This window comes from Molothrus ater, chromosome 2, assembly GCF_012460135.2.
Source record: "Molothrus ater isolate BHLD 08-10-18 breed brown headed cowbird chromosome 2, BPBGC_Mater_1.1, whole genome shotgun sequence".
In the NCBI taxonomy this organism is placed as follows: Eukaryota; Metazoa; Chordata; class Aves; order Passeriformes; family Icteridae; genus Molothrus; species Molothrus ater.
Window position 1 is genome coordinate 72,509,075 of NC_050479.2, and position 17,179 is coordinate 72,526,253.

General features: G+C 37.6%; 1 protein-coding gene across 7 annotated transcripts in view; it reads right to left on the bottom strand.

Moving 5' to 3' along the window:
* Positions 1-1,466: 1,466 nt before the first annotated feature.
* IFT88 (intraflagellar transport 88) overlaps positions 1,467-17,179 on the bottom strand; it is a 101,918-nt gene continuing 86,205 nt past the window's right edge. For 6 of the 7 annotated variants that reach the window (XM_036404109.2, XM_036404105.2, XM_036404106.2 and 3 more), the window contains 4 exons: positions 16,737-16,843; positions 11,013-11,067; positions 2,431-2,526; positions 1,467-1,738 (listed from right to left, as the gene is read on the bottom strand). In XM_036404109.2, the coding sequence (XP_036260002.1) occupies positions 1,617-1,738; positions 2,431-2,526; positions 11,013-11,067; positions 16,737-16,843 (380 nt within the window). In that variant the 3' untranslated portion in view covers positions 1,467-1,616. The other variant, XM_036404110.2, reaches the window with a different exon arrangement.

The following is a 17,179-nucleotide window of genomic DNA, read 5'->3' on the forward strand; positions in this document are numbered from 1 at the left end:
ACTGTTTCACAGCTTTGTCTACGCTCCCTGTCAGAGTCCCATTTATTGTCTCTTACTGTGATTAACTCTGATACCTCATGCCACTGCAGTCTGGAGCTGAAAATACTCCCTCCTGTGTGGTACTTTGCATCCTGGTGTCTTCCAAGACTAAGCCTGACAGAAAGAACTACCACAACATCCAGGAATCTGTCATTGTACAACCAGAGCAGTAGATACAGCAGGACTGAGGAACAGGCAAGAGAGACTTGCAGAAATAAGGCAGCTGCCATCCACTTCCTTCTCATGCTCTTTTCCACCCTTTAGAAGGATCAGGCCCCAGAGCTTACCTTGTCTTTCTTCTTTGGTGAGCCCCTTGGGGTGTTCCATAAACAGCACTGAACACATTCTGCTTGTACCATCAGGTGGAAGTGGTGCAATCCCAGATGAAACACTGCTCTGGTCCCATGGGAAGCATGCTACACACAAAGCAGCTCATACACCCCACAGGACACTTCTGACCACTGCAGACATCCTATGAAACTGGGCAGCATTTCTAAAACCTGAAAAAACATTTCATGAAGATACGAAGAGACTTCTCCACTGTCACTGGCAAACAGTCTGAGCAGCACTGAGCAACACTGAGAAGGAACACTGAAAATTTCAGAAGATTGAATTCTTGCAATTCAAAGTGCAATAACCAAAGCCTAACTATTAAACCAAACTCATGCCAGGGTTCCAAAAACAAGCCATCTCAGTGGACTAGTTTTGCAAGTATTTATTAGGAAATTATGAATACCTGACTAATATTTTTCATCTCCCCAAAGTGATCCCTACTACAGGAATTTAACAGGTCTCAGTAACTTCAGATCCAGCTTGTTCAGTTCATAAGCAAAATGGTGATTTCTGTAACTAACTTTGCCCATACTCAGGTTAGGCTGTAGAAAACTACCACTGTGTGGTCAGTGCCACAGTCTCCAACATAAGACTCAAAAGCTGCTGTCTAATTAGCGATTCTGAACAAACTAGGCTGAAATCCTGAGAACTCTGATCACTCAAAAAAAAAAAAACCCCAACAAAAATAAGGACATTTTGCTGAGAGACTGCAAAAATGGTCCTAGTTAATCTAAGAGTACGCTAAAATTAAGATGCTTTCTTTAGTATCAGTGCAAAGTGATTCGCTGAATTGGGACCTTAAGGAAGACCAAGGTCATACCCAGCATTTTCAGGTCAGTTCACAGGACTTAAAAAATTCTGGCTTTGGATGAAAGATACAGGATTTTTGACCTTACAAGCATTGCTTCGAGGTATTCTGCATTGAAAGATGAAATTTTAGAGGCTTTTCTCTCTAATATTATCATTGTATGTATCTCTGAAAGTAAAAGCTTTCAGATACAGCTTGCAATGTGTTTGAGTACTTGTGTAGATCTTATGCATGAGTAAAATAACCTCACCATTATTTTTTTAATCAATCACAGAAGACACTGCAATTACAAATCCAAGTTTTTAACATAAGGTACCGCATGTTCAAAGTATTTAATGGATAGTTTATAAAAATCCACTACAAAATCATTATGAATGAAAAGTGTTTCAGCTAAAACTTTTACAAGGATTAAAAAAAAAGATGAGCGGCCCATATGCTATTCTGGAAGCAGATCCTCTCCTAGTTCTTCATCAGCAAAATCATCTTCCTCCGTTCTTTTTCTTGCTGCTGTTTTTGGTCTTTCTGGTTGTGGGCCAAGTGGATCTACGTAGGAGGCATCTAGGGTTTAAATAAATACATGTGAAACAGTTACAAACTATTTTAGCTTTAACTTTAGCTGGTTTTAAACATACAAAATTAGGATGTATGTAAAAATACAAGATTAGGATTTAGCACTACACATCTGTGTCTTTGAAATGCAGACCAGAATGAGCATGTGAATGCTGAAGGAGAACAAAACACTGCATTCAGGAACTGAGGCAGGGCACAAGAGCAAAGTTCCAGAGTTCTACTGATGGAAGCCTCTTGGTGTTTTTTCTAATAAATTTCTCTTATTATACTACAGTGAGAAAAAGACTTCGGAAATGTGCAAGGAACAGCAAGACTGATGACTTGTTTGAGGAATGGCTTTTTAGGAAGTACCACATTCCACATGAATTTAAGTTTTTAAACCCCTTTGAAAATCCAGTCTTATTGAAGAACCTATGACTGCAGAATGGCAAGAACTGACTTAAAGGACGCAGCAGACAGATATTGAAAGTAATATTAACAAGGGCCACATTTCTTAATATTTACAATTACTTTATAGTGAGCTCTGAACAATGAAGTGAAAGCCTCATTTTCATGGGAAAATGTTTCCCCAATTATCTAATTTTACATACTCTTCCAACAACTTATATTTTTTCCTCTCTCCTTATTTCTCCTCTCCCTGAGGACCATGAAATTAAAAAAGGTATAAGATGCCCACTTGCCTATTTCTTTACTGCTGCTACCTTCATAGGGTTCATTTGTTCCAGGCAGAACTTTCAGTTTGGCACTCAGTCTTTCCCCTTTGGTAGCACCACTATCTGGGGAACAGGAAAAAAAAAAAAAAGACAACATGCTGTTATGTTCTGTGAAACCACGATACAAGAATAACACCAATTCAGCTACTACTATCTGTCAAACTGGACTTGGATGAAACCATCTTTTCATGACAGACACAGTACTCATTTGTAATAGTGGTCTTTAAAACACAGTGGACACTGTGTCCACACGTGTGTGTGTTAACGTTTTTTAAAAAATATATACAGCCTTATGACTTTGGAGTAAACACATTAAAATATTTCTGCTTCAAATGCTGACATTTCAGTTGCTTATAAATTACAGGCACATTTTGGATTTAAATAAGCATGATAAATATATAAACACTGTCACAATGTACACTGGACATTTCCTATGTTTGTGTGCTTACTTACACATCAGTGTGATCCACCTGCTCAGTACTGTCAAGGTTAAATGCAACACTTAAGTTTGTTTTTAATTAGAAGAGCATATTTGCCATGTGCTGTCTGCGTGGCAGCAGGCTCAGTCCATGTGTACAGACCATGCTGGCCCTGCAGCTCGCTGTAAACACTCTGCTGGCAGCTCCCTTTGCAGCAGGGCCCCAAGGAATGTGTCGGCTCCAAGGGCTGCCTCCTGCCCGGACAACATCAGATTAACATTCTCCTGCCACAGCAGTATTCCAGACACTTGAAATATTCTCTTCACCTCTGATTCTCTTTTTCAGATTCATGGCAAGCTTTCAATCTCATCTGCTACAAAAAATTTTTATGCAATATTTTTTCACCTGGAGAAAACATTTTGAGTTTGACTTGGTATATTTACAAGGCAGGATGTGCAGCCAAATAGAGACATGTTCATTTACAACACCAAACATTGTGGGTATTAAAAATCTTCAATCGTAAGGAGGAAAAATGGGTTTCATTCAGCAAACATTAATTACAAAGTCTGGACTTGGCAACATATTTCCATTATCTTATTTACTACAAATGTTATTTTAATAGATATTGTTATAATTAAAAGAAAAAAAAAAAACAACTCCCCCCCAGATGCCTACAAAGATGACAAACATTTATCTTTCTATAAATACTACCACAGACTTCTGTTTGCTCAACCCTAAACTGGAAGACATCTCTGCTCCAAGAAAGATCTAATACATACAGTCATGTCAAACAGTTAATACGTTCACAAGACACATATTGCAGTTGAAATTTCAAAGCAAGGAACACATATCTTAATGTACATCCATTTCCCTTTGACCAATTCTCACTGACAGGTTTCATGAAAGAAGTAATATTTGAAGAATTTGAAGAAACAGGGAGAAAACAATGAGTTTTCCTGGAGAGAAACTCAACTAAAGGGCTATGAAATTACAAAAGGGCGTCCCCTTGATTTGAGTGGGCTCTGGACAGGCCTGTGCAACAAAAAGGTGAGAGCTGGCCCTCAGAGATGCCGTGGATGAAAATGTTTTGAGGAAAATACAAATAATCAATGAGAAAAAGAGAAGGATAGAAATAGGCACAGTCTTGCATAATGGAAAACAATTAATTTTTAACATGATAAATAAAGTTGTAAGGAGCCGTAAAGAGATGCAAAGACAGGAACAATACAGCAGACTACACTAGGGGAAGACTGAACTGGTTGAAGAAACTCCATAGGTTTAATTGGTTGGTCCCAGAAAGGAAGAACTGCATGTAATGAAAATAAAAGAGGAGGAAAATGGCATACCGAATGTTTTCAGCTGTGAAGGAGGAAAACACATGGGTGCTAGCAATGCTGCCAGAGGAAGGGGAAAGACTTTATATAAAGTGAAAGAAGGAAGAAAAGGATGGTAGACAAACCAAACTGAGTGGGATTAACAGAATGCCCACTAGTTACCTGCACATCTTACTGCCCTAAAAAAATACAATTGAAAACAGAGGCTTCTTTAGATGTTCTAGGATCCTTAAGTTTTACTAGGTACATTTAACAGTAACCTAATGGAAATCTTTTCTCAGGTGGATCAACAAAGTAACACTGCTCACCTTACTTCTGTATGAGCATTATATCCAGCAAGAGTGAAGGGAAACAACCCTTCTGGTTAATTCTTCACATTTAGTTTAGATTAGACTAATATGCAAAACCACATTAAGTCTTTGTGGACTGCAGTATGCTCTGAGCATACCTGAAGATGAGGAAGAGGAGCACCTTTCATTTTAACGTGCACCCAGAAGAAAGTAAGAGGTGCTTGACACCATCTGCATTACATGGAGATGTCAGACAGCAGCTCAGGAAGTGAGATGTCTGGCTCAATGCTTTCTTTCACCTGAGGGAGTTCAAACCCACAGCTCCAGCTTTCACAAGGAATGAAATGGCTGTTAGGCCATTTGGGGTAAGCTTTTCTTGACACTCTTGCCATGGGATACAGGATTTGGCTGCCAATATGGCAGCTATTAAAAATTCTGTTGACCATATTACATGATCTGCCAGAAGTCTAAATATCATCTTGAAATTATTTTTTGTAGTTCTGTTTGGAGAATCATCTACATGTTTTTATTTAGCATACATTCACACATAATTTGGCAATATTAAGGAATATAAGCTTGCAATATAGACTTCAGGATTTTGGTATCCTACAGTAAAGAAAACTTCAGGGAAGGAGTTGTTTTTAAAGCATTTTTTCCACAGACACACATACTTTTTGGAGGCAAGTTTTACAATTTCTACTCATGATTCCCTGCTGCTCTCACCCCATCTAGGAAAAAGATTTTATATACCTTTTGAATTATGGGAATGAAGTTAACTTTTACTAAAGTAATACACAGAAGAAAACAAAGATAAAAACTACAAATAAAGCTTTTCATTCTCACTGTTATCTACTAAGAGTACTGCTTTGAGTGTTAACATCTCTCTGATTGTACCTACAATCAGAGGACTACAGGTAGATATTTCTGAAACTGCAAATTAATTTTCTCTCTGTTACTGTATTAACTCTACAAACACCAGCACCTAATTCAAAGTAGCTTTTGAATAATGGAAGACCACTGCTGAACTAAATCGCTCTCTGTATCTAAGGAAACCTGCAATGAATACCCAGTCCTTATTTATTAACTTATTTTGCTTTTATTAAGTAAGTTATTACTGTAGCTCATGCAGAGGCCATCCCCCCTGTACTCATTTTGGGGTGACAATGTGGACACCTACACATGAAGTGACCACAGGAACACAGCTCCAGATTTCAGTTGAAAAAGCAACAGGAACCAATTAAGCAGAGCTGGTCAATATAAAATTTGATTTATAAATACATTTACTCTGTAAAATCATGATACTTGAGATTTGGATTACCATGCTGACATTACCTTCCCCTCATAGTTTCTGTTAAATAGCCTTAACTGAGGACTATGCATACAAAGACATAAATAATACACTCTGCATGCTGATATCTTTTACAGTGCATTCCTTCCTCTCATCTGTTCATAACTCATGGCCATATTACTATATTTAGGATGTTTAAATTATTCTATTAGAATTGTTTCATTCATTTAGAGTTGTTCAATGTTTTACAAAAACTGATTTGAACTAATTCCTTCACATAGAATTTGGATGGGATTTAAAAAGAATCAAAATATAAAACCTAATTTTAAAAAATGATCAATTTTATATGGCAGAACAATGAATAATGCAACATACTGCAAAAATAATCCGTTTTTGTAATTTAAGTAGTGATACCTAGCAAAAAAGATTCTCCATCTTTTTATGTTTCTGTACTTCCTGTGTCACACGATACCTGTGTGTACTTCAAACCAAAAAATCCATTGTACTTGTATTTATTTTTTTAGAGGAATCTAACTAGTTGCAATTACAGTGATGACACTATTGCATTGGAAATTCCTCCAGTACCACAAAGGACGTAAATCAGAATTTTTAGTACTCATCAAGAAAAGACGTCAAAGGGTAAGATTGTTTGGTAATCTACCTCCTCTGTAAAATCTTTATGAAACAAAGAGCACAGTGGGCTAACTCTCCAATAAATCCAGAATGTGTTTAAAGTGTATCTCTCATATTTGGGATGGAAACACCATCTTTGGAGAAGAATTGGCATTGGTTTGACCAAAGAGAAGAGTAAGTTCAGTGCAGAAGGCAGAAGAATATATTAAAACTGTGAAACAGCATGGGAAGTAGATGCAATTTATAACTTGGCTGCTGTTCATTTTGATTTGAAATTCTGTTGAATGAAAATTGTTTGTGGTGTGTCAGTTCAGCTCACTCCTTAGGTGAGTTCAGAGCAGAAAACAGATTAAGATGTTCTCTTCATTTCAACAGATTTTCCCTTCCCTATTAATTAACTTTTTACTATTCTTCACACACAGCCAATGGAACCCTCCCAAAAAGACTTGTAATTAATGAGACATCAACAGGCACACAAAGCCTAGCAAATATAAATGATTGCCATGTCCTGGCTGAAGAGTAACAAGAAAATATCATCTTTATCACAGTCAGGATTATCTGGGATGCCTACAGCTCAAACATCTAAAACATACTTCCATAATATATAAGGAGATCCCTCTGGGATGGTAAAGGGTGTTTGAATATGGGAAATCTTTGGGGATGGACAAACTGACAAAGTCACCAGTGAAATGAAAAAGGGAAAAGACACCTAAATTATTCCCATGTGGTTTATTTTACAAATCCATCCTGACAGGCCTAGGTAACAAGGAGAATGCAAAGTACTCAGCCTTTCCTCTTCTGAATTCAACACTGCTTCTGTGGGCTCCTGTCCGAGACTGCACGGCTCCTCTCATCCAGCACAGAACTCCCCATTCAGTGAGCTGGGCAAATGCAGAGACCAAGTAAACACTGCCACGGGAATGGACTCCTTAATGTCATACTTTGCATTATCTACACTTATAAAGGCATTATGCTATCAATCAGGAAAAATTCCTTATGCTGGTAAAAACCACAGTGCACCAACTGCTAAGTTCTGGATATTACAATCATGTATCTGCAAAACACAAAAAAGTGAGTATGAAAACAAGAAAAGATTATTGGAAAGAAAATCTTTGAGAACTGCCTAAACTCAGATGTTACTGTTAGCTCCCTTCAAGGTTTCATGGTATTGTGGTTTTGGGGTTTTTTCTCCTTTTTAAAATTAAAAAAAAAAAAATTAACAGGACTGTATCAATGTCATTTGCTTCCAACATAACCCAAGTAAGATTGAAAACCATAAATCTGATAATTGTGGGGAGAAGAAAATTTCCCTTTTTATAGTGAGTGACAAATGTGTTCAATTTTGGGTAGGGATTTTAGATTTAATGCTTATCTCTCTCTCAGGACAAGAGCAGACTTTAACTGACATTGATATATAGACGTCAGTTTTCTTGATCTCTCTGTTCCATTCTGTCTACCATTCATGCACACATCAATTATATTGCTGAAATTGTGCTGTGGTGCATCTCACCTTTCTGTTTTAATTTATATTGGCAAAGTACTGGATGCCCTATGAAGTACAAACCTTGCTGGCTTAGTTCTCTTTCTTCTTAGCTTCCTCTTTAAAAGCAATTTAAGATCATGTTTCCTAAAACAAGGAAACCTGAATTATTAATACTCTTAATACAAATAACTGTATGGGGACAAAATATTTGGAGGGGGAAAAATCTCATAGGAATGCTGACAAGTATGAGGACAGTGAGCTGCTAAGAGGAAAGAAAGAAAACAGGCATCATACTTAAAATATTTGGAATGCATAAGACTTCAGTTAGCTAGTAAGTACTTTGATTTAGCTAGTAAGTACTAAACTAAGGAGGATTCCATGCTTCACTGGGTTCAGTAATGATGGCAAATCCCTCATACAGTATAGGAAAATGAACCTTTTTGGTCTTGGCAACACCACTGGAAAAGACTAACTTTAAAATGTATACATTTATATTTTTTCCTCTCCTTTTGAAGTCAATTATCAAAAGCATACTAATATTATGAAATAAAATAACCCATGTTTATATTTCATATGTATCTTCACACAGGCCATGCACAGGAATTTATAAAACTGCAAATTACAGCTCATAACCCAGGTGAACAAAGCCAAGCTTTGGACAAAATAAAATGTTTGGGTGTTCAGGTGTCTATTAGTCATCCTCAGTACAATGTGGACAAAATACAGCCCAGTCCTTAACATCTGATGCTGTGAGTGTCCAGGTTCTTCACTGATAAGGCTCCCTAGAGCCAACATTACCAGTTAAAATGTGCCCAGTGCCTTTGACTCATTCTAAAAATACATGTAAGTAGTGCAGCTCACCACAACTTTTAATTAAGAATCCCAGCAGGAAGTTAACTCTAGGCTCAGTACAGGACCTTCTTTGTACCTTTGCTTGTTTGCCAAGTCATTTCCAGAAAGGCTGGATCTCTGGCACTGAATTTGTATAATGAAGACTTCTCAAACATACTCTTACACAGACTTGTTCCCAAACTGTGTTTTTTTCAACTCTTTCATATATTTGATATAATATCTTAAACTCAACAATCTAAGAATTACTGATAGGGCAAATTCTAGGTCAACACTTATCCTTCTTAACCTCTCATCCCCTTTCTTATTGTTTTAAAATTTAAAAAAAAAGGAAAAAATTAAAAAAGGAAGACAACTTTCCATAGATACTTGTGTCTTTAAAAGAAATACTGACAAACTGGTAGTTTGTGGGATTTGTGTTGTCTTAGCATCCTTTCAGCATAAGCATTAGGTATACCTTCTTTTGCTAAATTACTCTCTCCCTCCTGAAACATGCCCCTTTTTCATGAATGAGGGTGGGGATAATTACAAAACAGAGCTGGAAGAGACCCTTTGTGTCATTTCCCTACACACCTGGTGCAAAGTTTTGCACAGCTGTAAATACCCTTGCCAGTTACCAATGCTGCTCTTCATTTCTTCTTGCTGGATGCTGAAGTGGATTCCTCTTAATGCCAGAGAACAGGGACCAATCCTGTCTCACAGTGCTGTTTTGTTGGCACCTCCAGCTGGCTGCCAGATCACAGGGTTTATGTAACAAAGGAGGGCCCAGAAACTCTCCATCCTCTTCCACCCTGCTCTGCTACTTAAATAAAGAATTACTTTGGCCTGAGGCCCAGAACAGGTAAAATTCAATCCTAGGTGAATGGTTGTTTCTTCCACACATCAAGAAATTACTTAAAAGCTTCTCTAGTGAAATTACTGAGCTAGAAAAGATCTCTCTCAAGCACCTAACACTCACTCTTAGGCCTCAGAAAATCCAGGGAATCAGTCTTCATAAATGTAACAGCATTCTAAAGTCCTCTTCAGATTACATTAGTAAGTGCCATGACTTTTCCTGACCCTACAGAATTTGGTAAGTGTAGTAAAATATCTGCTATGTAGGTGGAGAAATAAAATTACCAAATAAGAAAAAAAACATCATAAAATATTTCTCTGTAAAAGGAAGGGAAGAGAGGCAAGAATTTACTGGGGATATCTTCTAATGAAACCCATTGATATCAAGATAAATCAAAAGCAGGATACAAATAAACCATTTCCTTTTTGGGTTAAAATATGGGGTTTTGGTTGGTTGGGGTTTTTTTTGTTTTTGGTTTGTTTTGTTTTTGTTTTGTTTTTTTTTTTTTTATTGTTTGTTTTGGTTTGGTTTTTTTGTTTTTTTTGGTTTTTTTTTGTTTTTTTTGCAGGTGGTTGAAGTGGCCTGAAGTCTTCTAGTTTCCTTAGAGCAGCAGTGGGGGACTGTTAGGTTTACATTACTAATTTCATGGATTTAATAATGGGAGGGAAAAATCATTTGCCCTGCAACATGCAGGCTACCTAGTGCAGAAAAGACAATACAGGGCAGTTTCCTGACTTCCATTGCAGGAGTTTTACATTTATGGAAATCGGGACTGCAAATTTATAGAAGCAAGGAGACTGAGTGTTCAGAGAGGAAGATTTCTTCTAGGGAAGACTCTAGAACTTCAGTTCTGCTACCCAGAGATAAGGGGAAGGATGAGCTCAAAGATAGTAAAGGGTATGTTATCTTTTATACAGGGTTGGCTGCACAGAACAATCTGCTGGACTTGTAACAAACGCCTATCATAGCAGATTACACGGTGGCCACAAAATTAGTTTTCCTTCATGTTAAATAAAGAAACAATGAATTCCTATTTTCCATGGCTTATGTGTTCTGTTTTGTTATAACAAATGATTCCTTTTAGTAAATATTCCTAAGTTAAAAATGTTCAAATACCAAGTTAATGGGATAAAAACATTCATGTCCACAGTACTGAAAACAATCAGAAATTTAGCTTTAGGAATACAATAAGGCCTGTATATAAAACATAAATGTGGAACCAAATCCATGCTACTGTACCAGTTGCACTGAGAAAATCAAAAAGTATGAAACAAAGTTGCTGAAGCCCTTACATATTACTCAGTGCATATTTTTGTGTGTTTCAGGATGAAAGGAGGCTTTAGAAACACTTTCAGAAAATCTGTTTCCTTCAGGGTCCTGTCAAAACTGATATTTAAGCAGAGGCCTTGACTACTTACCACCACTTCCCTCTTTGCGGCTCCGTGCACTGCCCTCTCTGCCAGATTTAATGCGCTGCACGACAGTGGAAAAGGTTTGGAAAGAACAGAACAAAAAAACTAATTTAGTAATATATATTAGAGAAAATGATTGAAAATTAAACTCAGCTTGTTACTAAAACAGTAGAAGAATGTTACAGTGTAGTAAGTCTAGTTTAACTACTAAAGGTTGTTTTTCAACACAAAAAATTGTCCTTAAAATCAGGGTTAAATCCAATGTTTATATAAAACAAGAGTTCTGTGAAATTCAAATAGAATATCTCAGTAAATTATTTTTCTTCAGATAAAATTTATACAAGGAATGTGCCTAAAAATAGTTCAGATGTTCCTTTGTAAAGTACAGCTGAAAAAACAGGCAACACAGCCCTCCTTGCATGAGTTCAAAGTAGCCTCTGCCTATTAACATCTTGTAAATCCCACAAGCATTTTATTATTGTAAAGACTCAAAAGGGAGAAGTGGGGGAATCTATAAAAAGAACTATTCACCCTATGGATCTTGGATTTTGAATTTTTGGCACAGAACTGTATTTCACAGCAAAATTTAATTTGCTGTTGAGTGTTAAATGCAAGATAAAGGTGAAGGTAAATATTTTAAAAGCTGTGTTTAAAAGTCAGCTCTCTTGCATAGGGGAAGGTACCATAAACATCTCCCAGCTGTGTTTTTTTGAGTGTTATTTGAAAATTTTAACAGTTTATCAAAGCAATACCTTTGTATGACATGGCAGACTTAGATCTTCTGGCAAAACACCAGATTTCTTATGCATACATCTTGTCAATTATAAGACAGGACACCTCAGTGAGGAACTTTTTGATAGGTAGGTACAAGAACTTGATGTTTAAAGCACTCAGCTATTAATAAAGTATCTCTGCATCTTACTTCAAAATATGAATTCAGGATCTGATTAAAACACACATCATGTCTTCAGGTCAATTACTATAAATTCTTTGCTCATTTTTCACCAGAAAAATATCATGAAGTCTGGCAAAGTTGGAATGATACCAAAGAAGTGAAAAACTTTCAAGATTTGTGCCAACAGAAAAAGGAAGAACTCTTAAATCAAAACCCACAGGAGTCAGACAGGAAAGCATTGAGCCTAGTGTGAAACTAGGACTGGTCTTGGAGCAATTCAGTCTGGGACCAGAATTTCTCACAGTTTTTTATTTGCTTTGGGAAATCCTCAAGCCTAAAATATGTTCTCTGAATTTTGGATTAAATATCCTTTTCACAGCCCAGTGAAGTAGCATATACCGACCCTTCAGGAAGCCTGTCCAGACTCTCCCAACTGTTGAATGACTGACAACAAGTCTGACAGCAGCTCAGCTTCTGTCCACCCAAGGGAAGCAGTTCCTGTGTGATAGTGCCTTCTTGGCATTTACACCCTAGGACCTTCCTCCCAAAATATAACATAATAACTACAATTTAAACATATGATTAACTCCTGTAAAATTCCGAGTGAGTAGTTTGTAAGTAATCCCACACTAAAAGCAGACATTCAAAATAGGTTTCCACCCTAAAGATGCCTATTTCTCCCATGACTGCAAAAGACATTTAGGATGGTTAGCCCAGATGTGGATGCCTGAAGTCAAAGGCAGTAAGGCCCCTGCAGCATTTGCACCTCTCATCGCTGCTTCTCAGCACAGCCCATCAGCCCCGTTCTCAGTCATTAAGCTCACTGAACGGAAATAAACAGTAATGTGTGTACACAGCAGTGCCAAGGAGGCTCTGTGAACTTTTACACTATTACCTGTCTTTTTTAGAGTGAAACATGAAAAAGGAAGGCTAATGCAGTAAAAAACCCCAATCAAACAAACAAAAACAAAAGACCCCAGCTTCCCCACCACCCCCACCACCCCTCAAACATTCCAACATATGAAGGTTGCAGTAAAAACTAAATGCTGTGAGAAGCAGGGAGAAAAATTTGTACAGGGAATGAACTCCACAGATGTTCCCAGATTCTTGGCTGGAAGTATTTAACAACTTGTCCATATTTGAGAACTGAGGGAAATAAGCACTCCAGAATATTTATTTTGGTATAAACTCCATGTGGATATACTTATTCTGGAAAAACAATGCAGAAATAGAAAATTTTGATAAATTTCTACAGGAAGACAAAGCCTGTGTGCAGACTGTGAAGTGCAGGTATACTATCCTAGCATTTTACCTATTTTGTCTCTACTGGGTGCAATTAAGAAGTCAAGGGCTAGTCTAAAATTGGGAGCAGGAATTGAACTGTATCTGGTACTGCTAACCGAAACCAGTATTCCTATTGGAAACTTAGATGGTGAAATATTAAAATTTGGTAATTTTAGAACTAGAAAGTATAGTTTATGACTGTATGGTCATGGATGACAGAAGGAACTTGGGAAAAAAAACCCTAGTAATTTCCAAAGCCAGATGGCAGAGAGAAGACTAAAAATCACACACCCACCCCCAACAAAGAAACAAACAAAAAAAACCTTCCCAAATCCAAAATCAGAGGATGGGAACCCAGATGTAACATCAATAGCAAAAGAAAGAACTGCAGGGCTTTGTTTGCAAGACAGCACTGATGTAGAGATTGTCACAGAAAGATACTCCAGTACTAATGCAGGACAGCTGCATACTGAATCACAGTGTGCCCTGAAACATCTTTCCTTAGAGTCTTTGCTCTTTTACCAACTACAACAGTGTTCATTATTAAGAAAACTGTGTCAGTGGGTTCCTTGGGAGCAGAAGAAGTTGTTCCTTTCCTTTGGGAGGAACTTGGAAAGTTTTGAGAGTGTGGCAGAGGAGAAAGGCAGAAGAAGGAGATGGGAGCATGTCCTGCCAAGACAAGGAGCAGCAAGAAGGAGCAGAAAGCAACTGATCAGACTTCAGAGGTTCTGAAGAGAGAGAGTGTACTTGGAACCACAGGGGCAGAATTTTGCTCCCATTCAGAGCTTACTCAGGCTGGAAACACTGGCCTGTCTGCAGGAATGAAGTTGACAGAACTGACAAGAAACCTGTTGTATTTTTATTATTAGCTGTGGTTTTTAGGGGGCACAAAGGAAAGAGGCATGTTTGTCTGGGGTTTGTTTGGGTTTTTTAAACTTACTGCATTTCATTTGATCTGCTTAAATGAAAATCGGTTTAGTTTAAATTACAGTACTATCAGGCTTATTCAAAAGGCTGAATTAATTTTTTTTCTTTTCTAGACACACTAGAGGAAATATTTAAGCAGATCTATCTTAAAGCTTTGACTAATTAAAAGTGCCATCATAGAAACCCTATCTGATCTGCTCTACTCTGCCCTCCTGATACTCCAGAGTTGTGTGTCCAGTTCTGGAGCATCCAGTGTAAGGACTTGGCCCTGTTGGAGAGGGCCCAGAGGAGGACCATGAAGATGAAAAGAGAGCTGAAGCACTTCTCCAGCGAAGACAGGCTGAGAGGGTTGAAGTAGTTCAGCCTGGAGAAGAGAAGAGAAGAGAAGACTCTGGGGAAATGTTGTGGCCTTTCAATATTTAAAGGGGTCTTAAAAGAAATATGGGGACAGACTTTTTACTAAGGCCTGTGGTGGCAGGACAAGGAATAATGGCTTTAAACTGAGAAAGGGTAGAGAAGGAGAAAAAAAAATGTTGAGGATGTTGGGATACTGGAACAGGTTGCCCAGAGAAGCTGTGGATGACCATCCCTGGAAATGTTAAAAGTCAGATTTGATGGGGCTCTGAGCAACCTGATAATGGAAGGTGTCCCTGCCCACAGCAGGGGCTTGAAACTAGATAATCTTTAAATGTTTCTTTCAACCTAAACCATTCTGTGATCCTGCTTTGCAAGGTTAGTGCTGTGACAGGATAGAGTCAACACACTCTTAAACAGGAATACTGAAAGGCAAGACACAGAGGGAGCTTCCCACATCATGGCTGAATTATGGTCATTGTTAAAGCCTGAACAGTCTAAACCAAGTGTGCAATAACTTGTTCAAGTCTGTGTTGGAGCCCACTGATACTTCTGTCATTCAGGTATGACTTGATAAATTTCCTTAACACAAAGAAGTCAGAATTAAAAACCCCCATAATTTAAACATAATTTTTATGTTACTAAAATCTTAAGTTACTTAGAGGATTTAAACTTTTAAATAGTCTATCAGTAGCTTTTTCCTCACCAGAAAGTAATGTGTTTGGGAAAGCTCTTGCTTCCCATATGAAAAAAAAAGAAAGAGACGTGACAATTTTTAGGTTTTTAAAAATTGTATTCAAATATTAACTTTTGTAAAGAAAAAAAGGTGTTTTCTTTAAAGTCCTTGACATTGCCCATCTACAATTAATGCCTTCAGTGTAGAAAAAAGCCCAGAATTACATACAAAGAAATGGCCTTTCCTTCTCCAGGCACCTCTCTCTCTCTAGTCAACTATAAAATAAACCAGTTTTAACTGGTGTTGTTCGTGAGCTTTCTCAAGTAAAGCACTGAGGTATTGAAAGTTACTGCAACAAACTATGTATATTACTGACACTGAAGTGATCAGAAACCAAGCAAAGGCTGTTTAACACACTTCAGTGAATCTCTTAATTGTGAGCTCTGCAGAATAGGTACACTATACCTGGTCATCTGTTTTGCTTACTGATACAATTATGGGGAGACGTGGAGGAATATCAATCCCACTACAGCTGTTAACCGTTTTCTTTTGTCCATTTTCCCAAGTGCTTTGAATTTTACAGTTACTGAAAACCCGGTCAGTACACTTCAGCTAGCCCCTCAAAGTGTGGTTGTAGCATAAAGCTGCAATCCTTCAGTCAGTGTTTCCCCTTGTGAGTTTCATTTTTAAAGTGTCCCCTTGCTCACATGCATACTCAGGCTCCCTGGAACTTAGGCAGAAGTAGCTTAGAATGCTTGTGCACATGATCTGTCATCAAAAGGGACCAAAAAGTGTTAGTAAGAGCAGAGTAAATTAGTTAATACTTAAAGTACCCTAATGTGACTATGTAGCTCTGAGGCAATTCTCTGGATAGGCAAACCAAGCCTGAATACTTTGCAGCTCAACAGCATGGATAATGCTTTTCAAACAAGCAGCTGTTTTTAATTTTAAAATCTTATTTTATCACCAGAATAGCAAGAAAACAATGCACGAGTGCACACACACACACAAACGTGAGCTCACTCTTCTGAACAGAACACAAGTTATGATCTCATACCTTTCACAGCCTCACAGCCTGTTACTTTTCCATGGAATTCTTTTTTTTTTTTTTTTAAATTGGCACTCACATGAATAGTTTACTTCTACCTATATACTATGTCAGTGCTGCAGTTTTGTATATAATGAAAAAGGAGTTCTTTTACATGGACAAATTCTTAGGCTTCCCATCTCTCCCTATAGTTGCATTATTACTTGGCTCATAAATACACTGAAGTATTAAATAAAATCTGGCGAGTAGGAAAGACGACATTCCACAGACATTGAATTATGTGAGTGGCTCTGGCATTCCCTCATGTCCACATAGTCCATCTTTCACTACTATTTAAAAATCACAGAAAATCTGGTGCTCAGAAACTATTCAGACAGATGTAAGACTGATCAGTAATTTAAAACTAAGTCTTCCAAACCCCCAAAATATAAGCTTGTGTAAACCAGGAAGTTAACAACACACTTTGTCTTGAAGTATCATAAACATTACTTTAGCTTCACCTACCTTTGCAGCAATACTGTGTAATACACACAGAAACAAACTTACCTGCTCTCTGATTTCTTTTAATTTTTCTGCTTTCTTGAGCTTTGTTATATATTCCTGGACTTCTTTCAGCCCCATGTCTGTGCAGAGACGAACTAAAAATCTGAGGCCTAATTGGAAAGCAAAGCATTGTTAGAAAAGTATTTACAAGCAGGTCAAACTACAAGTGCACCCTCACAGACCTGGACATGCAGAATGGCAAAGAGTGCAAATAACTGCAAACAAGGTGACTCCAGTCCAGTATCACTATACAAGTTGTGATATTTTGCAAGTAATTCACTATTTTCTCTTTGTCTGTATCCATGAACAGTACAAATACCATTGGTATATGTGGAAGGCAAAAGGCATACTAAGTATTTTGGCTCAGAACTCTTGACATTTGCAAAATATTTTGCAAAGCATAGAAATGATACTACAATATTACTAAGGAGATGCTATCAAGAGAA